The sequence below is a fragment of the Emys orbicularis genome, chromosome 2 (genome assembly GCF_028017835.1).
Source record: "Emys orbicularis isolate rEmyOrb1 chromosome 2, rEmyOrb1.hap1, whole genome shotgun sequence".
Taxonomy (NCBI): domain Eukaryota; kingdom Metazoa; phylum Chordata; order Testudines; family Emydidae; genus Emys; species Emys orbicularis.
The window spans coordinates 106,377,350-106,399,173 of record NC_088684.1 but is presented as its reverse complement, the minus strand read 5'-3'; the positions used below and the strand labels follow the sequence as shown (position 1 = coordinate 106,399,173).

The window sequence follows — 21,824 nt, the reverse complement described above, 5'->3', positions numbered from 1 at the left end:
AACAAATTCAAATGGCCCTAACCTGAATTAAGCCCAAGGTCAACCTATCTCCCATTCTATGTTAGAGCTTTAAAATCATACACAATACTAAGTGTAGTGTGACATTTCATTTTACATTGAAACCAGGTCTCTGATTATGGTGTTTAGTGGGCATACAACACAATGTCACAATTTTTTTTTAATCACTTGCTGGCCACTATCTTGGGCCAGCCTGTCAGGAAATGACTCTGTTACATCAGTGACCAATCAGGGATCTTTGCTGCCAAATTCAAACATCAGCAGCGTCCTGAAAGTTCTTCTAAGCCCAAGACAGGATCCAGAGAAAGAAGCCCAAACGAGAGATCTGATTTCTTACCAGACTGTTGCCCCAAGGAGGACCGTTACTGCTACCCCAAAGGGGCCAGAGTCACCATTACTGCATGAGGATTGAATGTTTAGAAAATAACCATCAACAGCTCTCGGCTGGGTTGAATTGAGAAGCAGGAGGAGGACCACAGCAGAAACCCCAGACCTGAGACCTGCCAGATAAACCCAACACAAGACCTTGGAGCAGATAAAAGCCCCTAAATCTGAACTGAAGAGACCCTGTGTGAGAGCCTGACTGGAAAGCAGCCAGCAGATGCCAATCAGAGGAACCCAAGGAGACTGCAAATGGGATGGGAATGATTCCTATTCCACAGCTGAACGTGAAAGAAGATTCAGCACCATCAGTGACAGCATGCACTGGTCACTGCAGCCTCTCAGTTCCCAGATGGCTGCACTGATGTTTATGAACATTGTTGGGCCATCAATCAGACAGCTTGGTTCAGAAAAATATATTGGATCAGTTCTTAGTAGGGAAAGATGCCACTGCATGCAAAGCACACAGAAAAAGACAATGATAAAAAACCTATGCGATCAACTGGTGGGAATCTTGTAGGCAGAGTATACCCACACAGTTTCCATTCTGATCCTGGACTGAAACTGAGTTCAGTGTTCTCCCTTCACACCCTCATCTTCTTGTCATGCTTCCCATATGAATGTGCTCACAATCTGTAAAATATTAACTTTAGACATTTTCTATTGACAATTCATCATAAGGCAAATCCAAAATAAGATCCTGTATTGAAAAACATCTTAAACTGATACACCTCTGTGGTTTATATTGCTTGTAACTGATACTTTTCTCCCAGTGTTAACATTAGCAGGGAACATTTTCAGGTCAACATTTTGAGCACTATGTTTCATACATTTTAAGGCCAACAGTGACCGTTGGATCATCTAGTCTGACCTGCTGTATTTCAGAGATCGTTACCCCTGTACTGAGCCCAATGATTTGTGTTTGACTAAAGCATATCTTCCAGAAAGGCATCCAGTCTTGACTTGAAGACATGGAGAATTCACCACTTGCCTTGGTAGTTTTTTCCAATGGTTACTCACCCCCACCGTTGAAAATTTGTGCCTAATTTGAATTTGTCTGACTTCAGCTTCCAGCCATTGGTTCTTGTTATGCCTTTCTCTGTAAAACTAAAAAGCCCTTTAAAACACAGTATTTTCTCCCCCTGAAGGTACTTTTATATTGTAATCAAGTCTGTTTTCCATCTTCTTTTAGATAAAATAGACTGAGCTGATTAAGGCTATGTCTATACTATAGACCCCATGCGAATATAGACCCTTAATATAAACGCAGCTTACACTGACAGAAGGAGTTTTTCTGCCAATGTAGGAATATCACCTCCCCAAACAAAGTTAGCTATATTGATAGAAGCACTCTTTTGTCAGCACAGATGCATCTACACTGCAGGTTTCACACCCCTGATCAATATAGCTATCCTGATGTAAGTTTCGAGTATAGACCATGCCAGAGTCCCTGTAAGGAGTTCTCTACAGCAGTGCTTCTCAAAATCGGGCCACCGCTTGTTCAGGGAAAGCCCCTGGCGGTCCGGGCCAGTTTGTTTACCTGCCACGTCCACAGGTTCGGCCGATCGTGGCTCCCTCTGGCCGCGATTCGCTGCTTCCGGCCAATGGGGGCTGCGGGAAGCAGTGCAGGCCAAGGGATGTGCTGGCCGCCCTTCCCGTAGCCCCCATTGGCCTGGAACGGCGAACTGCGGCCAGTGGGAGCCGCGATCGGCCGAACCTGCGTACATGGTAGGTAAACAAACCGGCCCGGACCGCCAGAGGCTTTCCCTGAAGTGGCGGCCCAACTTTGAGAAGCACTGCTCTACAGTCCTCATATTTGTGTATCTCTTCTGCATCCTCTCTAATTTGTCAACATCTTTTTAAAATGTGGACAGTATTCCAGTATCGGTCTCACCAATGCTGTATACAGAGGTAAAATCAGCTCTGTATTCCTACTCACTTCTTCCCTGTTTACGTCGTTAAGGATGTCATTAACCCTTTTTGTCACAGCATCACAATGGGAGCTCATGTTCAATTGCATGTTCATTATGAACCATAAGTCCTTTTCAGAGTCACCGTTTTCCAGGGTAGAGTTTCTCATTCTGTAGATATTGCCAGCACTCTTTGTTCCTTAATATATGACTTTGCATTTGTCTGTAGTAAAATGTCTTTTATTTGAATGGGCTCAGAGTGGATTGCTCTGTATGATTGCCCTGTTCATTTAAGTATTTGTTACTTTTATGCAGTTACCTTTATCAACTTAGCTTGTCATCTCATCAAAAAACGAATTCAGGTTTGGTTGACAAGATGTATTTTCCTCAAAACCATATTGACTGGCATTAATTATATTCCCATTCTTTGATTCTTTATTAATTTAATTTCATATCAAGTTTTCCATTGTTTTGCCTAGGATAAATGTCCGGTTAGCTGGCCTATAGTTACTCTGGTAGTCCCACTTACCCTTTTTGAATATTGGCACAATGTTAATACTCTTCCAGTGTTTTGGAATTTCCCTGGTATTCCAAGATTCATTAAAAATTGAACCTCAGTGGGCCAGAGATCTTCTTAGCCAACTCTCTTAGAATTCTTGGGCTCAAGTGATCCTCGCCTACTGATTTAAAAATATGTATCCTGAATGGGTGCTGTTTAACATCCTCCTTTGTTACTAATGGACTGGAAAGTACTTCATCATCCTCATGTGATATGAGTCCATCATCCTACTTCTTTCCAAATATAGAACAGGAATATTTATTGAACACTTCTGCCTTTTCTGCATCATTAACCATTTTAATATCTCCTTCTAGTAATGGGCTTACACCATTTTTAGATTTATTTTCTTTATTTCGGGGGGGAGGGATAGCTCAGTGGATTGAGCATTGGCCTGCTAAACCCAGGGTTGTGAGTTCAATCCTTGAGGGGGCCACTTAGGGATCTGGGGCAAAATCAGTACTTGGTCCTGCTAGTGAAGGCGGGGGCTGGACTCGATGACCTTTCAAGGTCCCTTCCAGTTCTAGGAGATAGGATATCTCCATTATAATAATAATAATAATTAATAATTCTTCCTAGTATACTTTTTTTAAAAACTCCTCCTTAGCCCTGCCAGACATAGATTTATCCCTGATGTCTTTAGCTTCCCTTATTAATTTTCTACACTTCATAATTTCTAATTTATACTGATTGCTATCTAGTTCCCCTTTTTTCCATTTGTTTAAAAGAAAAACAGGATAACTTTGAGTAAATGCCATCCTGGTTCAGCGGAGAAGTGAAGGCATCAATTAGATATAATATTTATTAGATATCATTATTTATTATAAAGATATAATATTTACATTTACCCAAAGTTGTCCTTTTTCTTGATTTATAGAATCATGGCCTTTTGGCCATCTAATAAACTCTTCTTAAAGAATTCTTCTTAAAGAGCATCCCAATCAGTTTTGCTCATGATTTTCCTCAGCCGTGACATTAGCCCTTTTAAAACACCAAGTGTGGTCCTCTGTTTTGCCCATATTGAATGTAATCAGATCATGATCACTGAGCCGTAGGCAGCCACTAGCTTCCAGTCCAGTGATTTATTCATCATTATCCATCATAATGAGGTCCAAAATAATTACCCCCATTTTGCCTGCAAATTTTTTTTATATTAGAAAAGAGGCAGCACTTGTGATTCCTACATTTATTAGTGAAAAACATTTAATCCTACTTTTTTCATCGGTTGAATATACTAGCAGTTTGTACATTTGTTACAGTAGCTTTTAAATGAAATGGCTTTAAAATGTTCAATATGGTATGAGGTTTTTTTTCTTCCTTTGGGTGTTTTTATTTCCATAGTCCAGATAAGCAGAGTCTCTTACTGTGTGATTCTCTATTAGCCCTCTTTTCTCCCCTCCTCCTTCCCCACTATCCAGTGTTATGTGATGAGGGGATAGTTCTGCAGGGAGATGGGGAGGCTGGGGCCCAGATGCAAAGAGTTGAGCTTACCCATTGTTCACCACCTATCATCACCTGCAGTGCACAACCATTCTGCTAGTTGTTGTGGGGTTTGTTTGTTTTTTCCCCCTCAAGATTTCTGATCAGTAGTTTCATCTCTTGATCCTTGTTGTCTAGGCTGACCATTTGACCAGACGTGGTAAGCCACTTCCAAATCAGGAGTCACTGGAGATTGAATTAGCTGAAGAGAAACCAACTAAGCGCTCCACCATCACAGTAGAGGATTTGACTGAGATAGAACGTTTGGAGGATCTAGACACTTGTATGGTAAGACACTTTTCTTCAGTCCATTGGTTAAAAATCTAATCTAAAAAGTCCTTATGCAAATTTCAGTGGGCAGTTTTTATTACATCAGGGGAATGAAATTAGGAATTTGGCTCAATAAAAATAAATAATTGTAGTAGGTAGAATAAAACATTATCCAAACCAGGTATAGATGAGTGGAAGGAAAAACCTTTCCTTTTCTTTGTTCCATTATCCATTTTCTTATTCATATTTATTTTCATATTCAGATATTTTCTCTTGCAAGATAACATCACTTGCCCATGTTCATACAATACTGCTAATATAACAGATACCTCTTCTGCAAAGGTGCTAGTATATGGCGCCGTGATGGCAGCGATAAATCAGACTATGCTACTTTGGCACATTATGTCCTGTTACAACATGCTTCTCTCTGCCTCTGTTATATTGATGGCCATGAACTGCAGATGATTTTTATATATATATGGATGAAGTCTGAAGCTCTTGCACATGTAATAGGGCTACAAAGGATGTAGAACTAATGATGGTGTTGCGTGAGATTTTCAAAAGCCACCTGCATGAGTTAGGAGCACATCTCATTGAAATTCAATGGGACAAGTGCTGGTAAATCACTTTGAAGCTTTTTATAGAGTGTTTGCATAAACATTTTAAATAAATTACCTCTAGTCTCCATGCCATATCTTGAATCTTTACAGATGCACTTCAGTAGGCTGCAAACTATAATTAATATTCTTTACCCTATTTCTTTTCCAATTCATTGTGGACATTTTTTGCTCAGTGTGTTGTTTGCTGTAGAGGTGACATCCGTTGGAAGCAGTAACTTAAATTAATTATAGTATTCGCTCCCATGCCTGGCACCTAACCAAAGTTTGCTTTGGGGCAGCATGTATCTCAAACACCAACAAATCTCAGGCTTTGTCTTCACTACCCGCCGATCCGGCGGGTAGCAATCGGTTTTTCGGGGATCGACTTACCGCGTCTAGTGAAGACGCGGTAAAATCGATCCCTGATCGCTCTGCCGTCGACTCCGGAAATCCACCTCGGCAGGAGGCGGCAGCGGAGGCGGCGGCAGCGGTCGACTTTCCCGCGTCCTCACCGCTAGGTAAGCCGACCTAAAATACGCAACTTCAGCTACGGTATTCACGTAGCTGAAGTTGCGTATCTTAGGTCGGACCCCCGCTGCAGTGTAGACCTAGACTCATTTTCCTCCCTTTGGGGCATTGGCCTTTAAAAGAGTCATCAAAGATTCTCATCACCAATCCTCTTGAATTCCAGAAGCGTTCTGCAGCCAACCATCAGTTTAGGTGTTTAATGATTGCACTTAATGGTGGCCCTGAGGGCCAGCGTCATAAGACACGTCACACTTTAGCACAATATTGATTGTGCCTGTAAATGAACTTAAACGTACCAGATTAGTATGAAGAAATCTATGGTAATTGAAATATCTGCTCTTAGAATTGTGCTTTCAGTATGAAAATGCTCTCCAGGTAGGGTTTTTTAAAGCAAACATTGCCTTTGTTTCTGTCATCGTACAATTTATGTAAGGGGACCATGCTAGTCTTTTATCTTTTTCTTTACTCATGTAAAAAAAAAAGAAAAGGAAAATATGAAGTCACATATTAAATATTAACTGTTTGCACCTTACCTAGAGCAGCTGTTTTGAAGAGTATTTAATATCCCTGTCTTCCTCTCCATTCATACAACTTAATCACATGGCTGAACCCCTTTTGTAGTTCTGCTTCTCATTGACATCCACTTTTTGAGGGGAATGAAATTATATTTCAAATAAATACACTGTATACAGGAGCTCTGATCTCCCATGGTGCTGAAAACTCCATTTGTTCAAAAATTAATGTATCGAGTTTCAGATATATATTCCTGAGCTGGGAAATTCATATAAGGGCTGTTTTTGCAAACCAGGTGCCTTCATTGTGCATTGCGGTATTGATTGCACTTGTATAAGAAGTGGCCCTGAGAGACAAACTCAGTAATGTGGGCATACCAGCCTTGCATAGTGCTGGTGTCAGTTTGTTGATGTTGTTATAAGTGTCCTAAGAATAGATATCTTAGCTTCTCATTCCATCCAGGTTATGTTATGGCTAAGCAGATGGGTCTATTTTAGCTGTATGAATTCTGTATATATATTTCAGACATGGCCCTTGGAAAAATGTGGATATAGAATGTGGTGAAAGAGAGGTTTCCATTATATTACAGTTTCATAGTTTTCCCAAAGCCATTTATGTTTAGTTTAGAAAAGTTCATCCTGTAGGACCCTTTTTTATATGCATCAATGAAACTTTGGGAATTAGTCAATGCAAGAAACAAATATATTAATGAAAGGTTCTAAGAGGGAATAAAAAATGCACATGATTTATGAACCATAACTTAGTTTATTTTATTAGCATTGAATGAGAAATAGTTGCTTAACCCCAACTTCTAAAACTTTGTTAATTATATAGATCATTAGCTTGTTTGTCCCTTAAACATCTATTTAAAGTAGGTTTTTTTTATGCTGACAGCCTAAATGCTCCAGCAGACCAGAGCTGTGTGAAATACTCTCTTCAGATCTCAAACTCATTCATGCTGAATTTGGGTTTGGTGTTCAGCCTGAACCTCAGCCCAGGCTTTCACTAACATCTATCCCTTTGCCCCAAGAAGCTCCAAAGACACCTGTGATAGAGGAGGCCAAGGAATTGTTGGAGAGGGAAATATAAGTGTTGAACTTGAAACCTCCAATGTTCTAGAGGGGCTAATTGATGTCCAACTGTAAATGGGTTCCTGCCGTGTTTAGGCAGCCCTGTGAGATATATATTTAGATACAATCAGGATGAGGGAAGGTGGTTGGATAAGGAGAGGTCTCCACCAGCCCAGTCCAGAGAAGAGAGCTGCTATTCATCTATGAACTTTCTGTATCAGACAACAGAATAGAAAGGAGTGCAAGGAATGTGGCTTTGAAAATGACTATTAAAAATAGAGATTTGAGTTTTATTTTCAGTATCTGCCTGTAAAGAATTAGAAAGTGTTTAACACTGTACATTTACAATGCTACAGAAACTATTCAGACTTGATTCCTAGTCAACATGTCATTATGGCCACAAACCAATAATTTGAATGACTTGTCAGCCGCGGGAGAATTTGCCACTCTAATCTGGAGAACATTGGGAATGATTGAATGGTCCAATACAGAACAGGCTAGCTTGATCATTATTGACCTAGGAGTTTCTGATCTCCCGGAGTTGCAATATAGTAAGTCGATGCTACCCTGATCTGCAACTATCATAGCTGTCTAAATTTAATTAGATCTGTATTTATCTAAAGGCCTATTGTGATCAAAGTTGTGTGTAAGTAAGATTGAATGTGACAGCTTTGTTGTTTTATGAAAAAGGCCACTTAGTCTGCTCAGATGAAAGGAATAGGCATAGACTTTTTGAAAGATTTGACTCAGTAATGAAGGTTGACTTAACTTAATAAAATTATACGTTTTTTTCAAATTTTCTAGAAGTGCGAGACAAAATTGACACTTTTTAAGCAATGATGCATTTTACCACTGGCTTAAAATAAATCACCCATTTTAACCTAAGTAGAATATCAAGCATATCTGCATATCTAATTTTTTCAGCAGACTGACTGATTAACTTTCCCTACAAAAGGGAACTATGTACATTGTTTGTTCATCCTTTATTCTTTCAACACAGGAGTTATTCTTCCTCAGGACTGGGGTTTTTAAAGGATGCTTGAAAGCTGATCTTCTTTAGAATGGACAAAATATAGCTATATTTCAAAGAAAATTATTGAGCTATTTGAATATTTTTTTGTCCCTAGAATATTAAGAAATGACCATTTTTGAGCTATTATTTAAAAAGCAGAGAAGTTATGAGTGGAATATATCCTGTACTAGAAGACTATCACACGTTAGTGATCTTGAAAATACCCATTCCAACAACATAGCAGTGTTACTCTCAGTAATACAGAGTGCAAGGCCAGTGTAAGATTGTCTGCATTTCTCTGGGGAAAATATCTGTTTATTTACATTCCTCAGGTATAATAGTAATAATAATGATTAATAGGAAATTATTTCAAAAAATTTCAAAGAAGTGCAGGTTGTAGCATATGTATCTGTTTGTGAAATCCTTTTAATAATGTTCCTGTGAAAGACTGAAATGTTTGGGCTGTGAATTATGAATTCACTGTTTGTGTAACCCATGCCTCCTGCGTGTGGTGCTCTGTCCCCCTCTAGTGACACCTAGCCCAATTAGAGATCAATGAGTCTGCTGCAGCCTTAGCCAAGAGCTGTGTGGCTTTTAGCTCATGCAGTAGAGACTAATGCACTAAGGTTCAGAGGTCCCAGGTTCAATCCCGCCTGCTGATAAATGGTTACATTCACCGCTAATAAAAATGGCCTGCCTCAATGAATATCAAATCCGCTTTTTTAATACTATAAATATACAATGGTGGCTCTATAGGAAAATGAAGGACGGGTAGGAAACTTTAATGAAATGTAAGCAATAGCTTAATATTGTAGTCTTTCAGTGATACTGCAAGATAAAGAACAATTTCTATAAAGGAACAGAAGACTAGGGGAAAGATAGCACTTGCTTTGGGATATGCTAAAGAGCAATTGTGACCCAGATCTAGCATATAGGTTCAGCGCTCAGCAACAGACCTGTGATCCTGGACGTCTTGGAAGATAAAAACAAACGTATACTTCTCTGCTTTTAGAGCCAAATATAAAACACACTTCTTTAATCAACATTTCCCACAATGACACAGTAAATAAAAAATTCACAAAGCACCAAAAATAAAAAATCCAGCCCTTTCTGACTGTGGAAGGAAAAGAATGAGCAATATATCTTGTATAATTTTGGAAAATGCTGTGATACCATGTTGATTGGGGCAGATAAGAACAAAGCTAGTGACTGTCAATGTGTTTACCGTGACTCTCCACTGATAACCTGTCCTCCCACACCCTTGGCTTCTCACTTCCCATTTGTTTGCTTATTCACCTGCTGAGTGACTGACTGAATCCTACATTGTGAGCTCTCTGGAGCAGGGACTTTCTTTGCTGTTTGTGCAGTGGAGTCCTAATTCTTGCTTGGGATCCTTGTGTACCACTGCAATAGAAATAATTAATGGTATTACTGTTTGTATACGCTAGCAGTGATGAGATCTGGCATCTATCACATCATTAGTACTTTGCTTCAAGCCCTCATTTATTTCTATCACCCACCTTATTGTCTGTTCTGGAGGTTATGGCTGCATGGTTTTGAAGGATTTTGAGATTTTAATTTTTGGAAAACTATTAGGCAGACTATTTTTATAAAGTGGAGCTTCTGTGCATCCAGTTCTAGCTTAGGCATCGCAGATCTAGCTTTTTTGGTGGCGGTATAGTTCAAGCAAGACACTTTTGGCTCTGCAGTTTCTCCAGATTCAAAAGGAGTTGCGCAGATAAAGAAAAGCTTAAAAAGTGTATATTGTCTCATGGCATTATTTTGTACCACTCCTTATGGGTCCTGGATTGGTTAACTTTTCCACTGACTCTAAATCCAGGGGTTCTCAATCTTTCTCACATTGTGAACCCATAGTCCCTCACAAGTAGGCCCCTGCACATACACCCAAGAATCCTGTGTGTTGATTCCCAGAGCACTTTAAAGAAGTCACTTTAGAATCTGGCACAATGGCATATGAGGGCATTCCTGGAATCCAGGGAGGATCGATCAGAATTGATAGAGCAAATCTACTTCACAGGAAGATCAATGTAAACAATGCAGGCAGGCTAATGATACCTCTGCCTCCCCCACATTCAGGACAACTTCTGGAGACACTCCTGGGACTCATGATCCGTGATTCTGTGTCTATAAGCTTTTTTCCCTGGTATACAGTGCCATCTGAGAAATCAAAAGACAGTCGGAATTTGCAGGAAAGTTGACAGTTTTGCAGAATCCTGTAGATGTCCCATTCATTTTCAAACGTTAGGAATATGCTAATATAAATTTTATACAACTGCTATGCTAATGTTACTTTTTACTGGATGCCATTGTATATAGCTTTGCACTCTGACTCCACCAGTGGTTACAACACCTCTGTCAGTGATTATCCAATACATACTGTGACAGTTTTTCCTGGGGTGCAGTGTGGGCTGCTGAGCCATCTGTCCCACCAACCTGGGCTCCCTCTCACTCTGTGATGCTGTTGCCAGGCTACAAACCTCTGGCAAGTACTGCCCTTACACAGACGTTCACAGGCAGGGATACACCCAACTGAGTTACTTGAATACTTTGCCAGCCACTCATGAACCAACAATAGAGAGGCTCCAGTCAGTTCCCCAGCCTTACACCCCAGAACTATACCGTCTTGCCCTGGTCAGAAGCCTGATCAGTGTAAGTTCATTACCCAGTCCGCCCCTCCCTTGATGTGGAAAGGACAAACAGTAGCCTTTGTAAACTGAGCTGAGATTTCCCAAGCATTTTAACCAAAACTCACTGTTTTAGGTAAAATATAAAACAGATTTATTAACTACAGAGAGACAGATTTTAAGTGATTATAAGTAGTAAGTGTAGAAATCAAAATGGTTACCTAAGAAATAAAAGTAAATTTCCAGTTTGAGTTCTACAAACAAAATAGGATTTGAATCAAGCAGTGTCTCACCTCATAGATGGTACAAACAGGTCACAGATCTTCAATACACAGGCTGGAACTGCCTTCCAGCCTGGGACCTCCCTCCCCAGTTCAAAGTCTTTGTCCTCTAGATGTGTTTCTAGGTGTTGAGTTGTGGGGGGAGTGAGGCCAAGTCATGATGTCACTTCACCTCTTTATAGTTTCTTCCAGCTTGCTGGAAAGATCTTTTGCTATGGCGTTGATCAAGTAGACTCCATTTTCTATGTGCTTTCTCTGAGAAGTCTTCTGAGATGGTCACTGGGAGAGTGGATTCCCTTTAATGGTCCATCAGTGCGTCTGGCTACTCCATTGTTGTAACTGAAAGGCTGGTTGTGGGTGTTCCCAACCTCACAATATATTTCAGTAGCACACCCATAGCAAAACTTCATAACCGCACATACAATGATAGCACATACAATCCAACAGGATATTCATGTTCAACAGATCAGTACTTTTAAAATGATACCTCACAAGGCATACTTTGTACAAAACACATCATAATTGTATGTGACAGTGGTGAATATGGGGGTTCCAAGGTGCTTCTTTGAGGTACAGAGTGCCACACATACCCACCGGGTGGGCAAGCAAGGTGGTCCTGGTTGCCATCTTCCAGAGTGCACCACCATACTGCTGTGCTATTTTTCTCTCTGTTCTGATTGGCCAGCCTTTATTTATTTATTTTGGTCCTGCTGCTGTGTGGGTTGGGCACTGAAAATATTTTCCACCCTCAGGGGCAAAACAGCTAGAGCTGGACCTGCATACCCATTACATTTTTAGGCTACAATTTTCAAAAGTCACTAATGACTTCAGGTTTCCAACGTGAGACACTTTAAAGAGACCTGACTTTCAGAAAGTGTTGCATACCCAGCCTCTGAAAATCAGGCTCCTTTAAGGTGTTGGGAGCCCAAAGTTACAAGACTTGTTAAAATCTTGTTCTCAGTCTCTATGGGGTTGAGAGAAGAAACACTAAAATCATAGTATTGGACAATTCAGGTACACAGCGGTACTGTTTGCTTTCCTAAATCTAGCTCAAATTTCTATGTCAGATTCTACCTTACTTGTCTTAATCTATGCTACTTATTTGCCTGTCATAAAATAAAGTCAGAATGCAAGAAACTGTTTTTAGTAATAATCAATTACACCTGATGAAAAAGGTGCCTCCAGTTTTCTGTCTAGAACATGAATCGTGTAGTGCTGATATTGGATATTTTTTACCTTAAGGCACTTCAGTGTCATGAGCTTTGCCCGTGATCCCTCAGGTCTGATCCTTTCTTTTTCCCCAGAAAGCTCAGGTTTGTAACAGAAGAGTATGTAGTTGTCTGTTTTATGGTGGTATCTAGCTTATTAATATTGACTTCCTGTCACTTATTGCCAGTTTGATTGTTGGCTCATTCTTGTGGGTTTTTTAAGCGAGTCCAATGATCATCATCATTGGCTCACTCCTTGTGGGATTTTTACTGCACTGCATATTTTCGAGTGGAGGGTTTTACTCATAAGTTAGGACATTCTGATTCAACTAATGTCTGACACATTGGTTCTCAGCAAAGGGTGCGCGTATCCCTGGGGGCACTCAGAGGTCTTCTGGGGGTACGTCAACTCATCTAGATATTTGCCTAGTTTTACGACAGGCTACATAAAAAGCCCTAGCGAAGTCAGTACAAACTAAAATTTCATACAGACAATGACTTGTTTATACTGCTCTATATACTATACACTGAAATGTAAGTACAATATTTATAGTCCAATTGGTTTATTTTATAATTATATGGTAAAAACAAGAAAGTGAGTAATTTTTCAGTAATAGTGTGCTGTGACACTTTTGTATTTTTATGTCTGATGTTGTAAGAAAGTAGTTTTTAAGTGAGGTGAAACTTGGGGGTAGGCAAGACAAATCAGACTCCTGAAAGGGGTACAGTAGTCTGAAAAGGTTGAGAACCACCGGTCTAGCAAGCTCTCCCTCTTCTAGTGGTTGAGGAGCTTTCTGTATTGATTTGCAGCATGGGCCTTTTCACATCTTTTTAACTCCGTTAGTGTCTCACTTGATTTTTTTGGCCCAGATTATATATCTGGTTTGTTCAAGGCAACCTAGTTGGCCCCAGAATTCTATGGTATCTTTTAAAAAATAGGAGACACACAATTCTATCCTACTCCTAGTAGTCCATGTGAACTCACTTTGCTTTCTACCTTAAATTGTGCTTTGCCAGGAATGAGAGGAGGATGTCTGATTCTTTTTTTCAGTGTGGGCAGAGAATAGTAGCTCACATGAGGAGGAGGGAAAGAGGAAAAAGAGGATGTCTATAATGGGAGGAAGAAATTAGCCATTTTTTAAAGTGGAGGTAAATTAACATGATTCTATTAAAACAAAGTCATGTGTATATAGAGAGGAAAACCAGGAACAGCAAATATTCCATTTCTTCCACCCTTATTCAGGTTGAGAAGAACCTTACTACATGTATAGTCCCGTTAGAAAAGGTGGGGGTATTGGTGCAGTATGATGTTGCTCCATGTGAGTAAATGTGGCAGAATCCATATAAAAATTAATATGCATTGGAAAGGAAAAAGGGGACTAGAATACTGAATTTAAATGAAAATAACAGAAATTGGGTAACATTTAGAGTAAGAATAAACAGAAGGTGGTTTTGTTTCTTTAAGACAAAGTGTTAACAGCATTAAACAAAAAAAAAGAAACATTTACACCACAATTAAACAACCCCTTAGCCCGAGTCTCTCCTGCCCGAGTCAGCTGGCACAGGCCAGCCGTGGGCATCTAATTGCAGCGTAGACATACGCATAGACTTCAGAGGGATTGAGATTTTTATTTTATTTTTGATGTGTGTTGGTACACCTCTACCCTGATATAACGCGGTAAAGCCGTGCTCCGGGGGGGCAGGGCTGTGCACTCCAGTGGATCAAAGCAAGTTCGATTAACGCGGTTTCACCTATAATGCGGTAAGATTTTTTTTGGCTCCCGAGGACAGCGTTATATCGAGGTAGAGGTGTATTTAGTAAGGATGGCCTAGAAGTGACTTAAAGGATTCAGGGCTATCTTTGTGCTAGGAAGATATATCTGACAGACACTGTGACTGCTACGTTTTGTGTCTTGGAGAGCACAATGGCTCAGTTAACGTGATTTTTTTCAAGGATACTGCCTCAAATCAATGTTCTGAGCAGAGAGGCTGCTAATCCATTCACTGCCCCAAGTAATCTAGGTCTGGTTCAGTGGCACAAGCCTCATTTGTGTCTGAAATGTCATATTCAGAGCACAAAACCTCGGAGGCTCTACCGATGGTGAGAAGATTACTGGCGTTTATGCTTTGGTGACTATTGTTCAGTTCCATAGTTATGTCATTCTGAGCATGGAAAGGAGAGTCGCAAAAATAATTTTCTCTCTCCAGTTCAGGATCTACTGCTGCCATGATATCCACCCACCCACACACACTTGGCCAAATAAATCGGATCCTTTTTAAAAGCATTAATATTCACCCTGTGAGCTCAGAAGCATGAGGAAAGGGGTGTGATGGGTTCCCCCCAGGGTGCCACCAGCCTGGGCTCCCTTTACACTTTAATGCTGTGTCCAGCCTGCACTTTCACCAGCACACATACAGGAAGGGGGACACCCAGCTGCAGTTACATGCAGATGCTGTGATCAGCTCTGCATGGGAAGGCTCCAGCTAAAGAACTTCCCAGCTTTCAGGTACACACCCTCCTCTGGAGTGTAAACCCAAAATTATACCGTCTTGCGCTGCACAGGGAACTGTACAGTGTAAGCTCATGAAATTCACCCCCTCTCTCAATGTGGAGAAGAATATACAACAGCTTTCTATCCCAAGTTATGACTCCCACACACTGGTTTTAAATAAAGCAAAAAACAAGTTTATTAACTACAAAAGATAGATTTTAAGTGATTATAAGGGATAGCAAACAGATCAAAGCAGATTACCTACAAATAAACAAAACATGCAAACTAACCTTGGATATGAATAGCAGATCCTCACCCTAAGTGATGATACAAACAGGCTGTAGATTCTTAAGGGGCAAGCTGCACTGGCTTACAGCTTGGAAACCCCAGCTGTTCCATTCACAGGCTAAAAATCCTTTTACCCTGGGTCCAGCACTTCCGCCAGTTCAGTCTTTGTTCCTTAGGTGTTTCCAAGAGTCTCTTTGGGCAGGGAGCCAATGAAGAACCTCCATGATGTCACTCCCCGCCTTAAAAAACTTTTGCAAATGGCGGGAACCGTTTGTTTCAAAGCATGGTTCCCACGCCAGTCAGTGGAAAAACACTGATATCCCAAGATGGAGTCCAGCACCAGGTGATCTGGTCCCGTGTCCCTGTAGTGTTACAGCAGCCATGAGTCGGAGCTGTCTGTAGCGTCCTCAAGAAGGCTCCCCAGTGGGAAATAAGCTTCTTCTAAGGCCTATTGTTTTCTCCTAATGGCCCTTCAACCTGAATGGGCCCTTCCGAGCCAGCCATCTAGACTGAGACCCTTTTGCCTATTGGGCATTCCCTAGGGTTACCATATTTCAACAATCAAAAAAGACACAGGGTGCCGCCCTAGCCCCGCCCCCTCCCACTTCCTGCCCCCCTCAGAATCCCCCAACCCCCTACCTGTCCCCCCCCCACCCTAACTGCCCCCAGGACCCCACCCCCATCTAAGTCTCCCTGCTCCCTGTCCCCTGACTGCCCCAACCGCTCTCTAAACCCCCTTCTCCCGACAGCCCCCCCAGAACCCTCGACAAATCTAACCCCCCTGTTCCCTGTCCCCTGCCTGCCCCAACCACTCTCTACACTCCCTTCTCCTGACAGCCCCCCCAGAACCCCCGACCAATCTAACCCCCCTGTTCCCTGTCCCTTACCTGCCCCAACCGCTCTCTACACCCCCTTCTACTGACAGCCCCCCCCCCCCCGACCAATCTAACCCCTCCGGTTCCCTGTCCCTTGCCTGCCCCAACCGCTCTCTACACCCCCTTCTCCTGACAGCCCCCCCCCCAGAACCCCCGACCAATCTAACCCCCCCGTTCCCTGTCCCTTGCCTGCCCCAACTGCTCTCTACACCCCCTTCTCCTGACAGCCTCCCCAGAACTCCCGACCAATCTAACCCCCCATTCCCACTCCCCTGCCTGCCCCAACCGCTCTCTACACCCCCTTCTCCTGACAGCCTCCCCAGAACCCCCGACCAATCTAACCCCCCGTTCCCTGTCCCTTGCCTGCCCGAACTGCTCTCTATACCCCCTTCTCCTGACAGCCCCCCCCCAGAACCCCCGACCAATCTAACCCCCCATTCCCACTCCCCTGCCTGCCCCAACCGCTCTCTACACCCCCTTCTCCTGACAGCCCCCCCCAGAACCCCCGACCAATCTAACCCCCGTTCCCTGTCCCTTGCCTGCCCCCCCCCCCCACCAGGCCGAGGGAGAGCTGCGGGCTCCAGGTGCAGCCAAACAAATAAGGCGCTGCTCTGCGGGGGAGGAGGGAGCGGGGGAGGGGGAAGGACTCTGGCTGCTAGAGGCCCCAGTGGCTGCGAGCGGCTTTCAATCAGGCGCAGCCATCCAATCAGCCACACCGCACTCTGCATGAGGGGAAGGGGGAAATCCCGGACATTTCTACCTTATTAGAAATCCCCCCCAGACGGCCATTTAAAGCTAAAAAAGCCGGACATGTCCGGGGAAACCCGGACGGATGGTAACCCTAGCGTTCCCCAGGTGTAAACATATTTGTAATACAGATACATAGTCAATATTCCTAACTTCAGATACAAAAATGATACATGCATACAATTAGGATAGTCATATTCAGTAAATCATAATCTTTCCAGTGATATCTCACATGACCTATCTTGCATAAAATACATTAAAATTATGTCAATCATATCATAATATCTCTGTGAAGAATATGGGGTGCAGTGTCACAAGGGGTTTCAATGACATTGTTCTACAATACTCTAAATATACAGTGGCCATCCTTCAAAATGTTCACATTGCCTTAGAATGATGCCTTAATTAAACAGCTCAGTATTTACAGTATTCTAGGAGTTTCTTATACTTAATATAGAGACGGTTTAGGTCATAATGCAAATACTGAAGTTATTTAGTTATGTGAGGAAGGGTGACTGCTTACAAGGGGCTCTTAGCCTCACCCTGGATTTCAAACTTTTGAATAATTCTGTAGAAAATGGAGATTTCAGGATTTTTTTTTTCAGTATCTATTTTTCCCTTACAAAATAGATGAGACTGGATGTATGCTCTGAACCAGATGCAAATTGTTCTGCACACGTGGTTCCTTGGGATAATTACGCAAGATGAAGAACTGTCAGCTTATAAATACTTTCAGGAACTGTTAAATTTATTCCATACAGGCTTTTTCTTCCTTGTAACAGAAACTTTGGCATTTTTCCGTTTACGTACTTTAATAGCTGGCATTATGTGGCTTAAAGTAAAGATGTAGAAGCAATATTACTAGTTAAAACATATCTATCATTTTGTTGACATTTCTTAGTGTTCATTTGAGCCATATCTCAGCAAGTAACAAAGTGAAGGTTTCTTGGTTAGTAAAATTAAATTAAACTCAAGGACATATCTGCTAAGTTTATCTTATTACATTGCTATGCTTTTATTTTGGAGGCCATTGTTATACAAAATAATTCTAAGAGTCAACCCAGTTTAGAAGAGACTAAAATGAACAAATCGTGTACTTTCACCAGAATAATTTGACTTCTTGAAAAAAATAAAACAAATACATTCCTTACATTTGTAATACACATATAATTTTGCAAACATAAAATCCATTCTACCCTATGTATAGAGAGCAAATAAGTTGTGAAATACAAGAAGTGACTTTGATGTTGTATCCTGAACTGGTATTAATTAGCTGGATCCTGAATTGGTATTAATTAGCATAACTCCACTGAATTCAGTGGAGCTATGCCAGTTTACACCAGCTGAGGACCTGGCTCTTGATGTCTAAACAATGCATTAGTGTCTTTGCTGTTGAATGTTATGCCAGATATTTAGTTAACGGTTATGTATTGTAATATTCCATTTTACTTTCAAGGATAATGGTACTCCAGGGTAGACTTTAAGGATTATGATCAGTGTAAATGGGAAATGCTTGGCTAAATCCCTGCACTTTGTGCTAAGAATTTACCTCTTTAAAATACGATATAAATTGTTGGCAGTTGAAAGTATTAGCCACAACTCTGTTTTTGTCTTGTTTCTGGATTCTTCTATAGTGATGGGTTAGCCACCTACCCACCCAAAGACTCAGTGGTCCAAGGAAGGATAGTTATTTACTACTCAACCCAATGAGTACTGATACGCTTTTCATGGTTTACAGAGGTGTAATGTCCCTAACCATTGTGCTCTTTTAAGAATAATGTAAGTGTGGAAAATGGTGATTGATGGAATAGTGTTGCAGCCTTGAAGGTCATTTTCCCTAGGGCACTGGAATTGTGCAGGGATTTTGGTAAAATGCCTTACTAAACTTTTCTTTTGCATAATCTGTTAAAAGGACGTTGCCAAACCCTTTTTAAAAAATGCATGTTATTTCACTGATTGTTTATAACATCTTAAATCCTTGAAAATAAATCTTCTCTCTCTGCCAGTTTATTCCCATTTAGCAATTTCCCCTCTCCTCCTTCCCACTCTCATTTTCAATGAAGCTCCTTGAGGTTTAAATGCTCTTTTGTGCTCTATCTTCAGTAATGGTGACTCCACTTACTCTAGGAGTTGGGTTACTTTAACTTGTACTTATTTTGACAGATGAAGAGGGAGGCATTTTACAGGGGACTCTAGATCTGGAGTCAGTCCCTAGTTCTGCAATCAATTTCCTCCATGACCTTGGGCAAGTCTCTGTGCCTTGGTTCCCCATATGTCAAATGAGGATTATAATGTCTCCTTTTTATCTGTATCAGAGGGGTAGCCGTGTTAGTCTGAATCTGTAAAAAGCAACAGAAGGACCCTCTGTTCCTTTTTATCTGCTTTGTCTCTTTAGACCCCAATCCAACAAAGCTGTTAAGTACACTGTAACTTTAAGTGTGTGAGTAGTCCTGTCAACTTTAATGGGAGTACTCAAACCTTGAAAGTTAAGTATTTGCATAAGTCTTTGTTGGACCAGGGCCTTAGATTGCAGGCTCTTTGAAAGCTGTCTCTTCCTGAGGTGCTAATCTCAGCTGATTGCTCTAGGTACCTATGCGGCAGTAGCAGAGCATTACCAGGTATAGTGGTTATAAAGAAGGGTTTTGTTGTAGTTTGATTTCTAAATGCCAGTGTGGGAGATTTATTGTAAGAGGTCTTTAGTTTTGGAAAGATATTTCTCAAAAGATTCTACACTTTCAAGGCAGGTAACATTTTGGGCCCAAACTACGTAATATTCATTGGGGGTTTTTTTAGCGAAAAAGACAAAATATTGAAAAAAGTTAGGGGGGTAGGGCGTTTCTAATGTTGTTTTTCAAGTAAGCGTCAAACCACAGACAGAACAAGTGATGGGTAATGTCTGTACAAAATGAAGGCACTCAATATGTATTTAACAGACAATGGAAAAGCGCGAGGGTGTTTTCCGTTCTAGCAGTTATGAAAATAAAATAAATATGCTTTAAAACAGCACTTTCATTACTTCAACAGATTAGTAAGAAAAAGAGGAAAGCAGTCAGAAAACTTTTACTTCCATCCCAATTCTGTGCGCTATTCACAACTATTAATATAATGGACCAGCTCCTCCAGTTTAAGGCTCCATGTGCGGCATGGCATCTGCACCCCAGACCACATAGTTAACATTCCACTAAGGAGGTCTAACACAGCAGCATTTCCCTGAACAGCCTAGCACCTATAGCAGTGCACTAAAGAGCGCTATCAAAAAGTCTCTTAAATTAGCACCCTATAGAGCTAAGGCAAGTCATGATCCCCAGCCTAAAATGTTTCCCATGCCATCTATGAAAACAGGGCCGGCTCTAGGCACCAGCAAAACAAGCTGGTGCTTGGGGCGGCATGGCCGGCGCCAGAATGCCGCCCCTAAAAATGTGCCCCGGCCGCCCTAGCTCACCTCCGCTGCTGCTGCCGCTCGCGCACCGCTACTCGCCCTCCCTCCCAGGCTCTAAAGCCTGGGAGGGAGGGGGAGCAGCGGCGCGTGAATCAGCTGTTTCGCGCGCCGCGGCCGCTCGGGGTCTCCCCCTCCCTCCCAGGCTCTCAAACCTGTGAGGGAGGGGGAGATCCCGAGCGGCCGCGGCGCGCGAAACTTTCGCGCGCCGCTGCTCCCCCTCCCTCCCAGGCTTGAGAGCCTGGGAGGGAGGGGGAGACTCCGAGTGGCCGCGGCGCGGGCACCACTTCTCCCCCTCCCTCCCTCCCTCCTAGGCTTCAGAGCCTGGGGGGAGGAGGCAGGGAAGGGGCGGAGTTGAGGCGGGGCCGGGGGTGGGGTAATTAAAAACTGGGGGGGGGGGCAAAATTGTTTTTGCTTTGGGCGGCAAAAATCCTAGAGCCGGCCCTGTATGAAAATACAAGTTTCCAGAGGAGTTTTAAAGAGGTGCTTTGGAGAGGAACAGGAAGACTGTTCCAGAAGGCAGGAACTATGGGAGAGCAGGCTTTCCCACCACCACAAAGCCTAATAAGGGACAAAGATGAATCCCCGGCAGAGGGAATTTAGGGGAATAGAGAGAGATGGCTCAAGAAACAGGATTGGAGGTGAGGGGGGGTGCGCAAGTTTTATGGACACTTTCACCAAAAAAAAAAAAAAAAAAAAAGGGCAGTTTGACCTGGATCGTGAAATGATTTGGTGCCCAGAGGAGATGTTTCAGGATAAGAGTGGGGTGGCCATATATGTCTGAGAAGGAGGGATTCTGCCCCTGGTAGATTCTGGACAACCAGGACTTTGGGGTAACTCTACAGAATGAAGTTAAAGTAGTCAGTCAAGATGAGATGAAATGAAAGTACAGAAGAGGATTCCAGCAGAAGTGTGGAGGACTGGCATACAAAACCAATGTTGCAGCCATCATAACAGGCAGGTTTGCCCAGACAAATATTGGAGAAGAATTCAGCTGAGGATAAAACTAAGATTGCATGCACTGCAGTCAAATGGGATTTCTGAGTCAAGCGAGGAGATAAAAGACATGGTGCTTATGTGAAGATTTTGTTCTCGTCCTTCAGAAGCACTTCTGTCTTTGAGACATGTAGCTGATGGTAACTTCAAGGAAATTAACTGCCTGACAAGAGGATCATTACTGCAGAAAATATAAAAACACAAAGAAAAATAATATAATTGCCTTTCTGTCCATTAAAACCTAAACAATGAACTTCACATTACTAAGAATACAGCGTTCTGTTGCGGGGCTGACCTTTTCTTGGCAAGCTAAAGGACAGCATATTAACCATTAAAAAGCAATACTCATCATAGTACAGTTAAACAGGATGCTTGAAGGTATTAACTTTTCAGTCTGAAGAAGATGAAAATATTTGTGGCACTTTATTACAGCAGAAGTTCTTGTGAAAATCGAAGACATGGTGGTATTAAATGGAAGCTTTTTCCTTACTCTAAACTCTCTTATGGAACTGTGTTACTT

The 21,824-nt window shown here is 41.9% G+C and overlaps 1 protein-coding gene across 2 annotated transcripts in view; it reads left to right on the top strand.

Moving 5' to 3' along the window:
• Positions 1-21,824, top strand: part of CARMIL1 (capping protein regulator and myosin 1 linker 1) — a 142,946-nt gene that overhangs the window by 85,214 nt on the left and 35,908 nt on the right. For both annotated transcript variants that reach the window (XM_065398768.1, XM_065398769.1), the window contains exon 25: positions 4,483-4,632. In XM_065398768.1, the coding sequence (XP_065254840.1) occupies positions 4,483-4,632 (150 nt within the window). The remainder of the gene's footprint in view (positions 1-4,482; positions 4,633-21,824) is intronic.